Below are 20,201 nucleotides of genomic sequence, written 5' to 3'. Positions count from 1 at the left end.
CATATTTGAAGCCTGGCTTTCACTACTGTTGAATATATATCCAGAAGTGAGATTCAGTAAGGGAGATTTTTGCAAGGCATTGGTGGCCCCATTTGCATGCTCATGGCAGCAGCACAGTGCTCGCTTTTGTTCTCAGCACTTTGTCCTATTCTCCCTATCCTACCAACCCCAACCATGTGGCTGCTATACCTCCTCAGAACCCTTGCGAGCCGTGCATTTTCCACCTCAGCTGCCCTCAGTTCCTGGTGGTACCTTGGAGGGATGAACAAACTCTTTTCAGAGTTCTTATGTTGTAAACAGTGCTTCATTTTTTAGGCACTTGGTTGGGTTTTCCCTTTGCTGTCCTTCTTACAGTGCAAGACAAATAACCCCAAATACAAGATTGTGGCCCGATTACTGAATCTATGGTACATTTCAGGTGATATGGAACTCTCTTAACGGAAGCTTTCAAATGTAGCCAGGTACCATGATTCCCTTATGATAAAGTAGACCTCCAGAGGCTATATTAAATTCTTTATATGGCCATTCTGCTAAAATTACTGCTGACTTGGTGTTTTTCTCTTTCAGAGGCACTTCCACCTTTGGAGTGCCTTGAAATCATGTGTCTCATGTCTGAATGCATGCATTTATGAAGCTCCTGGTTCTTGTTTCTTGGAATTTAGGATGGAAGCAAAGGAAAATACACTCCAGGAGAGGTCATAGGCAGCCTAGATAGAACCAAGGCACAGTCTGCATCGAGGCTTAGTCATCTATTTATTTTAATGTACAGCGATAGAAGACTGCAGGACTTCCTACTCACTGTGAAGTAGACTCCCCATTGCCAACACAGTCACAGTGTTGTAAAAGTCAGACAAATCCATACCTCTATGGTTGAAACCTGGCAGGTTCTTGTCTCAATCTAGCCAAATAATTCCCGCTTTAAAACACACCTCTGTTTATTGCCTTTAAGTTTCTAGTTATGTCAGAGAAAATATTTAATACATGTTTTAATGAGCATGGCAGGGTTTTAGAAACATGTTTCCAAAGAACACAGAGCTGATTAAAGTTCCAGTTGTAACAAGCCGCCCAATTCAGTATTAAAATAGCAACCAGATTGCTAGGCAAGCTCACCTCTCATACAACAAATTGGAAATGGTATTATCCATTAATTTCCACCCTGTGCAGCTGAATAATGCTGTTGACAGATGCTAATTTTCTTAAATTGTAGGCAGCAAATGATGCATGAATGTAACAGCAGCATACTTTGAGAGGCTCTTGGTAGTCATCAGAAAGGGAATTTGTATAAAGTTTGATGTAATCACGACCGACTATGCCACTGTGTGAATGCCTTCTAATGACTGCCTTAAATCCATCTGTTGTCCTCTTTTCCCTATTAACACTAATGGGAGTCTAGACAGGAATAAAATATCCCATGTGTTGTGTTAACAGACCCTCAAATTTGTAACAGTCATATGATTCCTTAAGATAAGACCTATGCATGAATGATATCTAACATCTCACACATCATGAGATTATAAACATTGCATTGTATTTGTATATAAATGCTTCCTAATGTGTTTTTTTTTTCCAGTGGCTTAACAAAATTTTATTTCTTGCTCACTTGATAATCTAATGTGTATATTTTAAAGCTTATCTGATTTTTTATCTTAGATTTTGCAACAACCCTGTTATTATGTCTCTGCTTTAGAGACAAGGAAGCTGAACCTAACATAAATGGTAGAATCAATTTGGGGGTTCACAATTGGAACTCAGCTGTCTGACTCTTAAGTCAACCATAGCTAGAGTAGTTTACTTTTACCACGGCAATCAAGGACCTTTATATTCCATTAGGTTTGGAAAGAGCCTAAGGTATAATATATGGGCCCAGAGCAAATCACTTATTGGAATCATTGTCTTCTTGGGTTGAACTCTGTTGAGGTACAAAAGAATTGAAGACATACCTTTGATAATGATACCAAGATTGTATCTGCACATGCCATAGCAACAGATAAAATGTAGTGTTAACCTTAATGGTGATTTCTGAGGACAGGTAGCATGAAAGTCTTTTTACCAATAGTCTCTACATAAAGATCCCTTGAGCCTTAACAAGACAGAAGTTTTCAAAGTGTGGCTCAGCATGTATGGAGAGAAGGGGCCTGGCTCTGGTTTGTTCCTTGTGGTCTCTGTGCTAGTTCTGGTTTCTGTTCAGAGTCCCTTCCCTCTGAGCCAGCCTGGTCTCGGTGACTCAGAATCCTCACAGATGAATGTTATGTACAGAGACTTACCCAGGAGCTGCTCCTCATGCTTCCTCTGTGCTCTGAATCCCTGAGATCTTCCCTGGCTCCTTGCTTTCCCACCCAGGACCCTAGGAATGTCCCCACTGTCACTTGGGCCTTAGGAACTATCATTTTGAGGGGTGGTAGGAATGTGCTCCTGGTTAGTTTGCCATATAAGAATATAGACCACATCTTTAGTAAGAACCATTAAAAGCAATAGAATAAACTAATCACATACAGACATTTAAAAAAATAAACTCAATGCAACCCCATATCCCTACCAGCTAGTTTTATCAAAGCTTAATATTTGCTACATTTTTTCAGGAACATTTAAAATTTTTAATATTTAATTTAAAGTCACAAGTCAAAAAATGTAATTCTTTATGTAAAATGTTAAGTTGAACTAGCAGACCTTATAATTCCCTACATAAAATTTTAAAAATAATAAGATATTATACAGGCTAGGGATGTAGCTCAGTGGTAGAACACTTGCCTAGCATACATGAGGCCTTAGGTTTGATCCCCAGTACTGCCAAAACAAAAAAAGTTACTAATCCAGGAGGCTTTCCCTATTCCCATCCCCTAGTTTTTCTCTTCCATAGATAATTCTAATTTTGCTGTTCCCCATTTCCATGAAGAAATATTATTTTTAATAGTATTCTATATTATTCCTTATTTCTTATGAGACTTGGTCTAAGAACCTGACTACCATGTTTTATTCGGTCACTTTGGCAGTGGTGGGGGACACAGGTCTTAGGATCATGCGAATGGTGACAGTACAATGACTACTCTCCCTGCCTTAGGGCAAGTGACTTAAGTGCATTATCTTCTTTAATCTCAGCTGCCTCCTCCTGTTTTAGAGAAGGGAATATTAAGGCTTGGAAATTTTAAAAATTGCACAACAAGTTGACTGTTAGACATGACTAGTGAGAATGGGGCTTTAGATCCACGTTTGTCTGATTCCAAACCTGTGGTTTGCATCACTCTGTTCCCATTTTCCAGATGATTTTCCCTCTCCATGTATTATATTATATATGTATATAGATGTATGTGCATAATTGTAAGTGTTGATTCATCCCATCTTAATTTATAATATGTATTTCCACCTAAGCCTACATGATGAATATTTTCCTGGGTTAGAACTTGGACTTTGGAGTCAGAATTCTGGTTTTGCCTGCTTGCTCAACTATGAGCCCTTGCCTAGTTTTGGAACCTATCTGCTTCAGAGTGGAAATGACCATACAACCCACAAGGCTATTAGGATGTTGCGTGCTTGGCATATGTGAAAACCTTGGTGGGTGTTAGCTGTTAAGTTATATTTACAAATGAAATTTAAGAAAATGATCTGTTTGCCAGTATTCTTCCTGTTTACACTTGATCAAATATGTTTTCAAAGAATCTAGTTTAGCTTCGTTTCAGTTAATAAACATTTATTGAACGTTTCCTAAATGCCAGGCCCTTTGCCAGGTACTGGGATTATAGGAGTGGATAAACCTGTCTCCTCACATCAGGGAGATTTTTGGAACTCAGCCTGATAATCTTTTCTACTGGAGTGGAAAAAAAAAAAAAAGACTAATTGCAGAATATTTTACTGATCTAAAATGTTTGGCCTTTAAAATTTTCTATTATTACATTAGATTCTCCAGGGGTTTTTGTATCTGTTGTTAGTTTTCTTTAAAACAAAGCCTCTGGATAGATGCGAGATGAGGCCAGCAAGGATTTCATCTCTCACATATGCCTTGACATGCTGCATCTGCGTATCCTGTCATACCTCTCTCTAAAACATGAAAAAAGGAAATACAAGACATAGGCATAGGATTCCCAGGAGAAATCCCTCTACCCCCCCAAAATCTATGCATTCATATTGCCAAGTAGTCTGGTAGTTTTGAACAAATGATATCCTTCAAGTAAAGTTATTTCTGTTAAACCATTTATTCATGTGGTACTGGTGTTGTTTTCCTAAATACAGTCTGTTGCTTTTCTGCCTTTCCTTTTAATGTCCTGCCTCTGGGCCTAGAAGGGGAAGATTTCCCAAAGCCCCTCTTAGTCCAGTTTGTAGTTCACATTTCAAGGAAAAAATTAAAATTCTAGACTTTAACATTCCCTACACAAAAGTACATTTGAATGTTTTTAAGATGGTGATCAGAGCCACAAGGGTAATTAATTACATTTGAGTTTTCAATGACTATGTTCATGTTCTAATTAATTGACAGTTACAATGTGTATTTGCTTGGAAAAGGTCATCATCTCTTAGTGGGGTTGGCAGGAGTGAGTGACAAAGCCAGTGTGATCCCATTTTTGCAAGAAATGTAGGATATATAAAGAGAGCCTGAAGGAAAATCATGGAAATGTCTAAAGCGATTTTCTCTGGTGTGATAATAGGTGATTATTTTCTTTGTGCAGATGTGTATTTTCTGCTTTTTAATGAAAAGAAACCAAATCCAACCAGAAGATTATTTTCTTTTTTAGCAGTGTTATGGCAAAATAGCTAGCATTTGCTGAGTGCTTTACTCATAACATCTCCCAGCAACTATATAGTGGTTCTCTCATCTCCATTTTAGAGATGGAAAATGAAGGCCAAGACATATTGACTGACTTCCTTCTCCAGTGTCCTTCAGCCATAAGCCTAGATCTCAAGAAAGTCCAGTTTTTCTCCAGAGTCTTACTTTCACTGTATAATAAGAGACTGAAAGGTCAACATGGGTAAAACAAAAGCCATTTTCCTCTATAATTCAAATATAAAATTCTGAAAGCACTTGAATTAAATAAAGTGTTAGATCTCTTAACCTGGACAGTTGATGGGTGATGCCCCTGGTCCTGTACTTTGATAGTGAATATGTGTAGTGATGGCAAGTTAGATAATATAGTTATTAACTAAAGGAACATGCTTCTTAGGTGCATGCTAGAGGGAGAAATAGGGGACAGATGTTACCTGTGCTACTGAGCCACCAGCCATGGCTGCTTCAATCCCTCATGATTCTGGAGAGGAATGAAGCTGGAATCCCTCAAATGAAATTCGGTCTTTTCATTGTCCTTATGTTTTCTGGGAAGGAAATGCCCACTCATCTTTTCATCATTCAATAAATGATAGCCTGTCATTGTGCTAGTATTGGAGTGAAGCAGCTAATCAGACACAGTCTCTTATTGTTGAGGTTCGTTACTATGTGAACATTCATGGCCATCTTAGCTTTCCTGAAGCTAAAAACCTGTTTCTTGTGTATTGATACTGGTCTAGTCCCTGTAACCTAGAAAGTAGCGGTGTGAATTGGTTCAGCTGTTTGACTTCTAAAAGCATATGCGAATGTGTATTTAGTTCAAGGTTGATAGAAGTTATGCAGTGAACCTAAACTGACATTGATGTCCTGATTTATGCAAATGGGTACCATTATGTATGCCTCTGACATGGTTGGATGGCCACCTGCACTTCAGCGAGAGAAGCCAGGAAATGAACACCAGCCCCATGTCACCTTGAGAGAATTCCACCACTTCCTTCTGTTGATCTCCATGATCTCCACTTTGTAGACTCTCCTCGTTCATCCCTAGATCACTTTGCGTATTAGAATTTTTCAAAGAACATTTATAACACACACGTTTATTTCTGTGATGCTGAGGAAGCTTTTCACGTGTATTTACAAATATCCTCAACAAATTCCAGTGGACTAGGCAGATGGAAAAACCACTTCATACTACCCTGATGATGCTCCATGCACCAGAGACGAAGAGGTTTAACTTGCGTTTCTGTGGGAAATCATGGTCAAGTCCTGCCAGTGGATCTCTTGACTTAATTAATAATAAAGCAGTTTTTCCGCAGTTGCTATTAATCAGTATAGTTACTGAGTATGGCAGAAGAAATACAGAAGGATGGCTAGGAAGAGACTCACCATTGTTCCAGATCTACTGTTGTTTGCCTGCCACTTACTTGTCTTCTTTTTGACCCCAACAGGGAGGTACCTCCTTCCGAACCCAGTGGCAGGACAGGCATGGCCAGCCTCCGCGGAGACGTCCAACCTCATGCGCATGCGCAGCCAGGCGCTGGGCCAGTCGGCGCCCTCACTCACTGCCAGCCTGGTGAGTGTCCAGTGTGAGGGTCTGGGTGGCGCTAGCTCACTATCCCCTTGGGAACTATTTGGGTTTATTAAATTTCATTAGATTTAAACCTACCTACATGTAACATTAAGCATGGATGTGGTGAAATTTCTTGCTTTTAGAGGGTTAATTTCTACCTTTGCTACCCCAGATTTTGTGTATTTCTGTTTGGCGCTGTCTCTGTCCTTCACCTCAAAGAAATGAAAATCTTTCCTTTTTTAAAGAAAACTTCAATTTCCAACTTACAATTTACAAGGATAAGAAAAATACGTAGCACTCCAATTTATCCTATGTCTAGATCCAATTAAGTAATATCTTGCCCAATTTGCTTTATTGTTTGTTTTCTGTGGGTATAATACATGTGTATTTGTATGTGTGTATATGTGTACATACACACATGTACCTGTTACTTTTTTAGTTATTTGAGAGTGCATTGTACATATATCATAGCTCTTTGTTGTCATAGTTGTCAGCTTGAGTGAATTTGTGGTGGACACAATCCTGTTATCTACTCAGCCATCTGTATTTAATTTTATCAGTCAACTCAGTCATGTCCTCTATAGCATTTTTCCTCCTCCAGTGTAGGATCCAACCTGTGGTTATGCATTGTGTTTAATCACTCATATCTTTAGCCTCCTTTAGGTTGGGATGTTTCTGCAGCCTTTCTTTGCTTTTCTGACATTAACATTTTTGGAGACTTTTTTAATGGACTATTTCTCATATTATGTTTGCCTGCTGTTTCCCCTGGTGAGATCTAGGTTTTTGTATTCCAGACCAGAATCAGGTATTGGTGATATATCCACAAGGCATGATGTTTGCAGGCTCTGCCATCCATCTGACCCTCACTATGATGTTAATTTTGATCATCCAGTCAAAGTGTGGCCCAGTTTTCCCTGTAGTTATGACTTTTTCTCTTGGAATATATAAGCAATCTATGGGAAGATACTTATAAGCCATGTAAACATGCTTCTCATAAAAAAATTTTTCTTCTACATGCAGCATCTGTTGGTTGTTGCTAGGACCATTTTCTGTGATAATTAAACTGGTTGGGGCTAGCAGTATAGCTCAGTGGTAGAGCATTTGCCTAGCTATGTGAGTCCCTGGGTCTGAGCTCCTGCACTGCCAAAACAATTTTAAAAAATGTATAAAAGGAACTTCTCCAACAACAGCATTCCACATTTACCAGTTGCCACACAGCATAAATATTTGTATATTGGTAGCACAGATTTGCAGACCTTTCTTTTTAACTATGATGCTTAATAGAATTGCAGTTGTTGTTTGTGGGCACCTTACTTTTTTCTTCCTTGACCTTTGACTGAGCTTAGAAGGCGTTACAGTTTACTTTTGCATTGGTGGTAGAATTGTATGGCATGGAAATAGGTTTTTACACATTTTTGTTGATGAAGATCTAAATAATAATGTAAATCAGTGTGTTATAGTATCTTGTAGTTTTATCCACTGCCAATAAATTAAGTTGGGTATTTGAGAATCATACAATAATGCACGGAGGGAGATTTGATTTCGGTCTAGCTCATGGTCCTGCTTTTACTATTAAGTGGTTGTGTAAACTTGAGCAAGTCACTTGGTTTCTCAAATTTTATCACTTCATCTGCAACTGCAAGATGAAAAACATATTAAACAGTGTATGAAGTCCATTTTAACTCTGGAATTCCCTGATCCTACTTTCAGAATACTTAAGTGTCAGAATATGTGGGATAATCATCCTAGAGAAGTTTATTTTAGGATGTTTTGTTTCAAAACTATTACCCTTGAACCAAAATTTATCTTTTTCCTCTCATGAAAATACTGGAATTTATTTTTATAGATATGGCTCAAGTGACAATAGATAACATTTTCCTCTATCCTGTCTCCCAGTCCAAAGTGACTTTTTTCTCCTTGGAGAATTTTGTTAACAGGTTATTTTACTGTAAGCATTTGCATCTTAAGAGGAAAACACCTCAAAATTCATAATTTCTTTTGACAGAAGTGATTTTCAGTCACTACCATACCATTTTTAGCATTTAAATGGTAATATTGTATGTTTGTTATCAAGGAAATCATTCTGATTAAAATAACACTGTCACTAAAATACTGTATCTTATTACCTAAGTCTGGTAGTCACATACCCAGACACAGAAAACTGATTTATTCATTGCTAAAATGCAATGAGGAAAAACCTAAGGTATTTGGGAATAGGATGCAAAAATAAGGAAAGCTATTAATAGAAAACATGAGTACAGTACCCTCTAGACTCTCTTTAAATTATTAGCTGGTTGGCCTGTAAGTTTTACAAAGCTCCAAATACTAGCAATCTTAATAGCCTGCTGTTATTATCATATTGTGGGTAAGTTGGGACACAGAAGCCCAGATGGGGTTATACATTTACTGCTAGATTGTCAAGACTGAATGCCAAGCAGAGAACCATCTTGATTTCCTTGTTCTGCTGAGATGTGCCCAGATTGCTATGCCAGGGCACTTATTTCGATATTCCACTCTGGTACATATTTATGGATTTTCTAGCTCTTCGTACCCTTTGTGGGACCGTACAACTGAAGAGGCATTAAAGTTTAATCTGTTTCATGTTCCTACCATGTTTGGATTGGTTTATATCTAAATTGTCTCTGCTGATTATAGCTAATAGGTTAGATAGAGAATGATGTTAAAGAGATGAAAATAGACAACTTTCAGAGCTCTTTCACTTTCTTTCCTCTTTTTCTTTTCTTACCCTTTTGTCCTTTCATTTTTTTCCAAACAAGCTGATGTTGCATTGTGCATACTTCCCTGATTGATCTATCCTGGCCACTGTCTTTACCTCATAACCCCCTCTTAGAGCTGTATGTAAGCCATCCTTCCCGACTCCCTCAGTGTTTATCGTGATTCCCCTTTGTGGTTGCTCACTGTGCTTATGCCCAATGTTTCCCTACTGGACTATAAGCAACTTGAGGGCAGAATTCTTACCTGACTTGATTTTCTTTTTTTTTTTTTTTTTTTTGTGATAGAGCTTTTTTTTTTTTTTTTTTTTTTTCATTTTTCTTTTATTATTCATATGTGCATACAAGGCTTGGTTCATTTCTCCCCCCTGCCCCCACCCCCTCCCTTACCACCCACTCCACCCCCTCCCGCTCCCCCCCTCAATACCCAGCAGAAACTATTTTGCCCTTATCTCTAATTTTGTTGTAGAGAGAGTATAAGCAATAATAGGAAGGAACAAGGGGTTTTGCTGGTTGAGATAAGGATAGCTATACAGGGCATTGACTCACATTGATTTCCTGTGTGTGGGTGTTACCTTCTAGGTTAATTCTTTTTGATCTAACCTTTTCTCTAGTTCCTGGTCCCCTTTTCCTATTGGCCTCAGTTGCTTTAAGGTATCTGCTTTAGTTTCTCTGCGTTAAGGGCAACAAATGCTAGCTAGTTTTTTAGGTGTCTTACCTATCCTCACCCCTCCCTTGTGTGCTCTCGCTTTTATCATGTGCTCATAGTCCAATCCCCTTGTTGTGTTTGCCCTTGATCTAATGTCCACATATGAGGGAGAACATACGATTTTTGGTCTTTTGAGCCAGGCTAACCTCACTCAGAATGATGTTCTCCAATTCCATCCATTTACCAGCGAATGATAACATTTCGTTCTTCTTCATGGCTGCATAAAATTCCATTGTGTATAGATACCACATTTTCTTAATCCATTCGTCAGTGCTGGGACATCTTGGCTGTTTCCATAACTTGGCTATTGTGAATAGTGCCGCAATAAACATGGATGTGCAGGTGCCTCTGGAGTAACAGTCTTTTGGGTATATCCCCAAGAGTGGTATTGCTGGATCAAATGGTAGATCGATGTCCATCTTTTTAAGTAGCCTCCAAATTTTTTTCCAGAGTGGTTGTACTAGTCTACATTCCCACCAACAGTGTAAAAGGGTTCCTTTTTCCCCGCATCCTCGCCAACACCTGTTGTTGGTGGTGTTGCTGATGATGGCTATTCTAACAGGGGTGAGGTGGAATCTTAGTGTGGTTTTAATTTGCATTTCCTTTATTGCTAGAGATGGTGAGCATTTTTTCATGTGTTTTCTGGCCATTTGAATTTCTTCTTTTGAGAAAGTTCTGTTTAGTTCACATGCCCATTTCTTTATTGGTTCATTAGTTTTGGGAGAATTTAGTTTTTTAAGTTCCCTATATATTCTGGTTATCAGTCCTTTGTCTGATGTATAATTGGCAAATATTTTCTCCCACTCTGTGGGTGTTCTCTTCAGTTTAGAGACCATTTCTTTTGATGAACAGAAGCTTTTTAGTTTTATGAGGTCCCATTTATCTATGCTATCTCTTAGTTGCTGTGCTGCTGGGGTTTCATTGAGAAAGTTTTTACCTATACCTACTAACTCCAGAGTATTTCCTACTCTTTCTTGTATCAACTTAAGAGTTTGGGGTCTGATATTAAGATCCTTGATCCATTTTGAGTTAATCTTGGTATAGGGTGATATACATGGATCTAGTTTCAGTTTTTTGCAGACTGCTAACCAGTTTTCCCAGCAGTTTTTGTTGAAGAGGCTGCTATTTCTACTGCTCTAGGCACAGTGCCTTGCGTCTAGGAGTCATTCAATAAATAACAAATAGCATAATAAAAATTACAAAAAATAACTAGTAAAATAATAAACATTTAAAAAATCAATAAACAACAAATAATTATTCACGGAAAAGTGACAGATCCCTTTGGCTGCAAGGTGAGAGTGATAATGTGCTTTTGCGTGCTATAATGGGTGGCCTCAGAAGACCATCTATCTGTATACTCTCTGATCTTGCTGCTGCTCAGTGTCCATCTTACAGTTGTGATCAGCCTCAGAATCCATGGATTGGCCCAGCCCTATTTAGTTCTACATCAGCCACCCAAATAATACAGTGTCAGAATTATGAAGATACTATCATTGTCTGTATTCGAGGAACTTTCATTAATCTGCTTTTAAGCAGAAATGTAGTCACATCCGTTTAAATATCTTGTTGATTCATTGAATAACTAAGTTAAAGCAATATGTTTGTCCAAGTATGGAGGAATTAGGAAAAAAAGGAATCAAGCTGGCCTATGTCCAAATGACAGTATCACCAGTGGTGTGACAGAATTCCATGCTCCATTGCGATAGCATATATTTCAGAAAACTGTAGACCGTTCACTGAGAGATGTTAATATGTTGGTAAGGTATAAATGAAGGCCTCGTGATTTGGTAGGCATGAATTTTAGTAAATGCATGACCTGTAGTGATTTAAATGCCACAGGCAAACTTGAAGGTACTGCTAACTACCTTCTTAAGGAGGAGATTAATTCCTAGCCTGAAGTATCTAGTTTTGCTTGGCAATGCTAAATGTAGTTGTGTTCTCTCTCCCAGACACTTTGGGCATTTCAGATAAATGGCATGTTGCCAATTCATCCTAAGTAGCCTGGTGGCTGGCAGAATACATGCTCAGCCAGTGTCCGCCTGCTGGGACACCAGCCGGGAGTGCTGATGAAGTGTCAGATGTATACTTCATATACATTAATCTGAAGAGGGGAAAACTCATTTTCCCATTTGCTTCCTCCATCTTTCTGTCTCTCCCCACACACATGGGTAGTTTATCAAAGAAGTCATAGTCGTCAGAAGCAGGGGATTTGTACAGATGCTGCTTTCTGGCAAGAAAGATGGAAATTTCAGGAGGCAAAAGCAAGGACCAGTTGTAACTTATTTCTTGGTAGGAAAATAAGCTTGTAAGCTTGATGACTGAAGTTTAGAAATGCTGTGTGTAGCCATCATAAGAAATACTCACTGCCTTTGTATGTTGGTGTAATAGATGGATGGCAGAAACACTGTGAAAATTAGTTGGCAGTTTTTTTCCTCCAGTTGTTTTTGGTTGAATCGTGTGCCTCATCTGTTTTGGTCATGTGAAGGTCCCGTTCATGTTCTTTCTCATGAAACCATCTGTTTGAAGCTTTTCCCTCTATTGTGTGCTACACACCCCACTTCTTCCGTTTTCTAGCATGGCTTCATTGCCTTCAAGCATACCATATCAGTATCATCTGCTTATTTTATTTACAGTTTTCCCTCAGTGTTCGTGGGGGATTGATTCCAGGACTCCTTTGAATACCAAAATCTGTGGTTGCTCAAGTCCCTATGTAAATGGTGTGTTATTTTATATCATCATTGACCATCCTCGTGTATACTTTATATCCTCTCTAGATTGCCTGTGGTACCTAATGCAATATTAATGCTGTATAAGCAGCTGTGACACTGGTTTCAGGATAGTGACAAGAAAAAGTCTGTGCATGCGCAATATGAATATTCAAATATTTTAAAATCTGTGGTCATTCGAATCTATGGATCTGGATCCCATGAATAAGGAGGGTTGTCTACATACTTCTTACCACTCTGTTTCATGAATGCACAGATATTTCTTTTCTGTTTTGCCTGTTATTTCCCCAGTGCCTTGTATAGTATCTGGTACAAAGTTGGTGCTCATTGAACTTGTTGAATGTATAAACAAATGTATTTCTTTTCTTAGTGCCCTGGAACTGATACTTGTATGTTTGCTTATTTTTGTTTTTAATATGTTATGATTTTTTGTTTATATTATTTAGGCTACATGAGAGGCTGTTCTTCAAGCTAAGGAAACTATCTGTGGAAACTGTATTCAAGAATTAAGCTCTAGTTGTTCAGTTGGAAAATGAGTATGAAGAAGAAAGCAGAGTGGTTAAAAACACAGACTGCCTGAGATCACCTCCAGATTCCACCGCTTAGCTTCACCTAGGGCTGGGTGAGCCTCAGTTTTTCTATCCGTGAAGTGGAATTAAATGATTCTCCTAATGTTAGAAGGTTATTGTGAGGGTTGCTTAAGTGAGCAGACTCTTGTGTAGTGCTTTGCACCATGCCTGTCACTGAAGAAACCATCAGTGTTCCTGAGATTGGTAGGAGGAGTGTTTCTTGGAGGATGTGAGTGAGCAAGGCTTAGCTAGGATGTATTGTCAGCAGAACAAGCATGTTTCCTTCAGATGGTTTGATTTTTTTCCTATCCTTGTCCTTTTTAGTGGACTTGCTTGTTGTTTTTTTGTTCTTCATCTTTGCTCAAAGTTCACCAATTGAACACTTTGGAAGATACCTTTCTAGAGTACTTTTTTGAATGAGAAAGGTGCTTTCAAGTACTGTTTTTCAATGTTTGAATATTAGGTTAAGTGGTATCATTTTCTGTATCTTCAGTGGCTGTCTTTTGATATCATATCCACTTCTTTTAATGGAAAAATTATATTTCATGATGTACCATAAATATTAAAACCAAACTATTTAAGCTGTAATATATTCAAAGAGCCTTGATGAATATTCATCTTTCTTTTGCAAAAGTGCATTATGAGGAGTCAGGGAAAATTTTAAGCATATGCAAAAGTGTAGTTTTTCTTTTTTAATTCATTCAGATTATAGAGACATAATGCCAGCACTTATTTAGGGTACAGACTTTTATTTGCAGTCATTCAATATTATATCAATACTTCATTAGCCTTATATCTCAAAAACAAAAACCTGATCTAAAGTCTAACTAGTTAACTCCAAGACCGTGTGTGTTAAATATTGATGGAGGAATGATTCAATGTCCTTGGATAAATTACTTATCAAAGTGGTGAATTGGCATTTCTCCATAGCCATTGTGACTCAATTTAAAGGCTACATAGTATTCGAGTACTTGGTTCTATCACAATTTATTAAACTGTTTTCCTCTTTAGGTTATTCCAGGTTTTTCCTACTGCAAATAATGGTATGAGTAGACTTTTGAGGAGTCCTTGTTAGCCACGTGTATTGGTACAGGCCTATGATCTTGGTAGTTGGGAGGCTAAGTACGAGAATCATGAATTTGGCAGCCCAGGCTCATGTGTGTTTGAGGACAGTCTGGGCTATCTAGCAAGACCCTGGCTCAAAATAAATAAATAAATAAATAAATAAATAAATAAACAAACAAACCCACCCAAGTCCTTGTTCACCACAAATTATTTCCTGGGGAAAACTCTTACATTGGAATCAGTGGGGCAAAACAAATGAGGATTGTTGAAGTTCCCCATAGCTCTTGATCTGGTGTTTCTAGGAATCCTGTTCAAATTCATCCTTCTATGTATTGGGCAAATATATATACTCTAGCCAACAGTTAATACTGTCTTTCTCTTTGAAAAAGAAAATTACTCTGTTTTGTGTGTGTGTGTGTGTGTGTGTGAAAAATAATTACTCTTTTAAATGTATGTTTTAATGAAGTTAACGTAACTATTGGGGACACTAAACTCTTGTACTAAAGCCAGCAGATAAAGCCAACATGAAGTTAGGGTTATCCTAATGGTAATAGGATTATTTTGTTTCCTCCCAAACCATCATCCTTCCATTCCCTAAATCAGCTTACCATACCAACTGTTGGTAACCTGAACTGCTCCTGGGACACAGGAACTGCTGAGTGTGATTACTCCACAGTTGGGAATGTTTGTTTCATCTGGAAAATAGTAATCTCAATTGTGAAATAGTGCCCTCAGCGTGGACATTACAGTCAGCGTCTCAGGAGTGCTGTGTTCCAGGAGTAATACATCTCATAGTTATTACCCTCTGAGCTAGCTTCTGTTTATAGTGAAGGGATGAATTTTCATAACTCAGTGTTGAAAAAGCAATAGGGAGCCCTGAGCAGAATATTACAGGTCAGGCCTAATCCACAAAGATAAATCTCATTATGGGCTCACCTGGGTCCTTCCACAGAGTAGCTGGTTTAACACGAGTCTGTAAATCAAAGATCAGCTTAAAAGTGTACTATAAAATCCTCACTGTAATCCCACTACTACCTCTGTGAAGAGATGCTCCATGTGTATCCTTACACTAACTGTGTTTGGGTGGCTGTGGTATAGTTAGGAAGCAACACAGGAAGGCGTCACAATAAAGCCTAGGAATGAAGGAAGGACTGTTTGGGGAGAGATTATTTTCTAAATTGAAATTCCACCCAGAGTAGTCACTTAAAACTTCCTATGTCTCAGCCTTTTCTATTCATTTTGCAAAGATTAGAAAGTATCCATTTACTTATGATTGTGCTGTCCTTCCTGGGAAGGATGGGACACCTGACAGAGCAACTCCCTGTGTGGGTGTGCCAGGGACAGACCAGTCAGGTGTGCACTTCTCATCATCAAGGGAGTTTGAGAAAGTCAGTGAGGTGAATGGTTTCTGTACATATCCTGTGGTATTTAAAGAATACAAATGCATGTCCTCTGTCAGTTGCTTACCATCATAGAGGGGAGCAAAACATATTTTTAGCAACAGTACTGTGCATGTGTATGTGTGTGTTTGTGTGTGTGTGTAGGGGGCGTATTAAAGCTTTGATTTTGTTTGTTACCTGTTTACCCAACTGGTGTCTTCTGTAGGAGCCAGTCAACTTGCCTTCCAGGTACAAAGAGATGATCTATGGGGAGGTAAATTGCTCACTCCACAACTGTCTTAATCCTCACTGTTTCTTTAGCACCCTGGACAGTGTGTGGTATGTAGTTAGTATGCAGAAAATGGTTGTTTATTAACGAATGTTGAGGAGGTTTTGATTCTAAGTTTCATAGTTTTCCAAGGCTCCAACTGTGCTGTTTTCTGGAGCTCAGCCTAGCTGAATGGTCAGGCTATCAAGGACTTTATTGGTTTCTGTGTAGGGGATGACTGAGTTTAAAGTGGTGAAGCAGTGACGGCCACCATTATGGAGATGCCTCTTGGTGCAGTGGTGGAAGCTGCCAGTGGGCAGAGGGGGGACCCTTCGGGTGAGACAGCTTAATATTTCTGGCATGCCTTTGTTTTCACAGTAAACTATCTACCTTGCCTATTTATCCATTTTTTCTCAAAATGACTTTGCAGCTCAGAAGAAACCCAGAAACCCAAACTAATTAGACAGCAGTACCTGAGAGGGAAGGTGTTAGGATATAATATTTCCTGTCTTTGGGAAATGAATACTTACTTTATTTCATAGGCTTCTTAGGAAATCTCTGAGAAAACAACATGACCAAAATCTTTCCTACCTTATTTTTCTAGATGTAACGAGAAGTATCAGTAATTGTAGCAGTAATTATACTTACTCCTAACTTGTTGGCACCTGAAGCGTCAATCTGGTTTTGGATTCTGAATCAGTGTACTCCCCATCATGCTTATTTTTCACTTAGTTGACTACTAATGGATTAATGGAGTCCCTACTGTGCAACTAGTATCAGAGCCTTTGTAGAAATGCATAACATATGTTCTTGTTTTTGAAGGGTTATAAACCTGGGAAAGAGGACTTCTGAGAAATCAGAGCAGAGTGGATTGTTTGTAGCTGGATTGTTTATGGAAGCAGAGGAATGACTTGGGCTGTAGAGTTTTGGAAAAGTATTACACCCTGAACTGAGATTTTAAAATTGCATAGGTTTTGTTTAGGCAAGCGACAAAGCATAGTGGACCTAAGTACATAGTGAAATGGGGTAGGATGGCAAAACAGGTGAAAGTGTAGGGGCAATGTATTCCTTCTTATGTGGTGTTGTTAGGATAGTTAGGAAGACAGAGGACCACGCAAAAATGCACAAGTTCCTGAACCATCAGTGATAGAACGATTTCTGACCTACATGGAATCCTGGAATAGCAGCATCATCCATCTTGGCATCACCCAATCACCCAATCAAGTGTTTCCTTTTTATTTAGGAAATCTCCAAGCGGGGAAGTGTCTTCACATATTTTAGTCAAAAGAAAATTAAGTCTGCATTTTTGTTCGATTCAATGACTAAATGTTAGTAGTAGCCTACATGGCTGTGAGGTCTTTTCTTCATGATCTAGTACTGTATAATTTGCTTTTAGATGAAGAATAGAGCAGAATGGCAAAGCCCATCCTAACTATTTGTGATATACTAAATCCTTTCTTTTATTGTTCAGGGGATGTCAGCTTCTATTTTTAACAGCAACAAAAGCTTTAAACCTTGGATGCTTAATATTGGAGAACATTTTTGTAAATAACTTGCAAAAAGCCCAGGCTCAAGTTTTGATAATTCTGACCTCACACTAGGAATGATTTTCATCCTAAGCCCCAGTGCTTCTGTTAGTTTGTTACCCTGACTTCTCTTCCTTCTGTGTTTCTTTTATCTATCTTCATCTTCATACCTTTCTTTCTATCCAGTATGATCCACCATTAAAACTTGATTTGGCTGGTGTATATCCTAATCAGGCTGAGAATAGAAGATAGATATTGCCATTATATACACACACATATATATATAATACACATATGTACTATCTTCAAGAATATATATATATATATATGTATATATATATATATATATATATATATACACACACACACATATCCCAAGAAAATGGGTATACACTTATCATTCTTTTTGCAGGGACTAGTGCCTTTTCTAGACCTCTGAGTTCTGAACTATCCCTTCATTGCATGAAGCCATCCTGTTTTTCTTTGATCACAGACACCTCCTCCCATGTTTTGCACATGCGAGTCCTCAGCTGGATATGTCTCTTTCATTCCTTATTGGTTTGTGTAAGTGTACACTAGTCATTTTTTCTTGGTTCTCAGACACGTGCAGTGAGAGGTTTTAGCCAGATAAATAATGTGAACCAGTAACATTATTCTGTCTCTCTTTTCTACAAAACTCTAAAAGTCATGAAGAAACTTTTGCTCTTCAAAACCCCATTTTCTGGAAAGCGCCCCTTCCCTTGACAAATTCACTTGATGGAAAGTCAGGAGTTTTACATATATAAATGTGTCCAAAGTTTGACAAAGCAACTTTTGCCTAGTGAACCACCTACCATTCCTCAAAGGGCATCAGACTCCTCTTCCCATGCCCTTCCTTGTTCCGGAAAGAAAACATGTCTCTACACAACTCTCTTCTGTTTGCCTGGCTAACACCAGTCTGCACTGTATCTCATGTACTTCCTCTTCCCTGACCTCCTCACCCACCTCACCTAGTCTGGGTGACCTCCTTTGAATTGTATATATCTGAATCAAAGCATTTGTTACATTGTTATATAGAATGCAAGGGTCACCTTGCTTGTCTTCTCCCCCTTCCTTGTCATCCTCAGATGGCTTGATTGTCTGAAGAGTCCAGGAAAATTAACTGAGCTGATGAAGATGTGAGTCTAGGATATTTGTGTTGGCTTTTTAAAAAGACTCTTAATAAACCATCATGTGCTTATATTTGGTTATGCCCACAATAGCTCCCTGTATCTTCATTGACGTTTTAGGGCTTTGCTTTTTGAGAATGAGTTCTGCAATTGGAAAATTTTATGTGTATAACAGAACTTAAGTCACCTCTCTCTCCTTGACAAGAGAGCCTGCACTCTGCTGTGGCCCTTATCTAAATTGTGATCACTTTTAAAAGCACTTGATTTAGAATTTAATTATTATAGGCAGTTTCAAGATGTTTAAGAGCATAAGCTCCAGAGCCTGGTTGCCTGGATTGGAATCTTGACTATACCACTTGTTAGATGCATGACTTTGACCAAGGCATTAACCTTTCCATGCCTCTGAGCCGTGGGGATATTAGGTTGTATGTAGTCATTGCCAGAACCAAGTGAGATCAAACATGTGAGGACATCTACTGGAGCACGTAAGAAGCATAGTAAATGTTAATTATTATCATCATGGACAAGAGGGACTGATGTATTAATTAATTAAATAGGGAATTTAAGTTTTATTAAATGCGTACCTGAAGCTTGGAGCTTAAAGCATTGATGAAGCTGCTTTGTAAAGATCATCTCCTCTATAATGATTTTCAGATAGCTGCAGGTTTACCATGTTTTCTGTGAGATTATTTATAAGGTGTAAAGCTTTCTTGAAATCATGGAGAAGGATGACATCTTCAACATGAAGTAAACATTAACTTCATTTTTTTTTTTTAAATGAGACAGAGTCAGGTTATGTAGCTCAAGCTGGCCTGGAACTCCTGATCTTTCCTTAGCCTCCTGAGTGCTGGGATTATAGGTGTGCACCAAAATGCCTGGCCAACTTCATTCTTCTAATTCCTCTCATTGACTGACACAAAAGACTTAATCAGGATCCTGGCCTTCATAAATCTTCTTTTTGTGTCAAAACTATGACTTGAACAGAAGTCTTGCTTTCTTTGGAATTGACATTTTGCATACCTCTTACCTCAGTGCCTATATATCTGGATCTTTAAAACAGTAGTATCTTTTTTACTGAAAATATTGCTAATATTTTCACCATCACCCTTTTTTTTCTTTTGCCAAATTTTGTTTGTTATTTGCCTAGGTATAGCACATTTAGGGGATGCCTCTTGGACCACTAAGATTTTTGCTGGCTCAGCCCATCAATAAAACATTTCTGAGTATGCATCCTTTATATCTGGATTCATTTTGAAGTGATTTTCATGAACTTGCATGTAGTGTTACATTTTTTTAAATATGCCTGTAGGTCTCCGCTAGAAAATCATTAGTGAGAACATGACTGTAAGGTTTCAGCAGGTATCTGGAGAAAGGAGTTCACCAGCTGGTAACCATTTAGTTCCCATATCATGGAGAGGTCTGGGGAGACCTGGAGTGGGTGATGGGGGAGATAGAGTATACTTGGAGGGGTTTTGAGCCCTATTTGTCAATTGTAAGGAAATCTTTTAACCATCAACTCTGGTGCATATACATTGAGTTTCAGCCTGAATATCAACTTGAGAAAAGTTTTAAAATCAACAACAACAAAAAGATTAAACACTGCAAAGGGAAGTTCCAATTTTTCCCCTCAACTTGAGTTGAGTATATTGTGGTTCCCAAGTTCCACTTTATAGACTCTTGGAATAAACAATAAGATCTGTCTTCTAGACCTTCTAGAACACAGCTTTTTTTGATTAAAAGGAGTATTGAGTATTCAGGG

The 20,201-nt window shown here is 38.4% G+C and overlaps 1 protein-coding gene across 7 annotated transcripts in view; it reads left to right on the top strand.

Annotated features, from left to right (window-relative positions):
- The window catches only part of Mast4 (microtubule associated serine/threonine kinase family member 4), a 560,147-nt gene that overhangs the window by 183,543 nt on the left and 356,403 nt on the right, over window positions 1-20,201 (top strand). For all 7 annotated transcript variants that reach the window (XM_074077368.1, XM_074077366.1, XM_074077365.1 and 4 more), the window contains exon 3: window positions 6,199-6,323. In XM_074077368.1, the coding sequence (XP_073933469.1) occupies window positions 6,199-6,323 (125 nt within the window). The remainder of the gene's footprint in view (window positions 1-6,198; window positions 6,324-20,201) is intronic.

Source organism: Castor canadensis, chromosome 6 (genome assembly GCF_047511655.1).
Source record: "Castor canadensis chromosome 6, mCasCan1.hap1v2, whole genome shotgun sequence".
Lineage (NCBI taxonomy): Eukaryota > Metazoa > Chordata > Mammalia > Rodentia > Castoridae > Castor > Castor canadensis.
The sequence above is the reverse complement of the archived record's forward strand: the minus strand, read 5'-3'. Positions and strand labels throughout refer to the sequence as shown.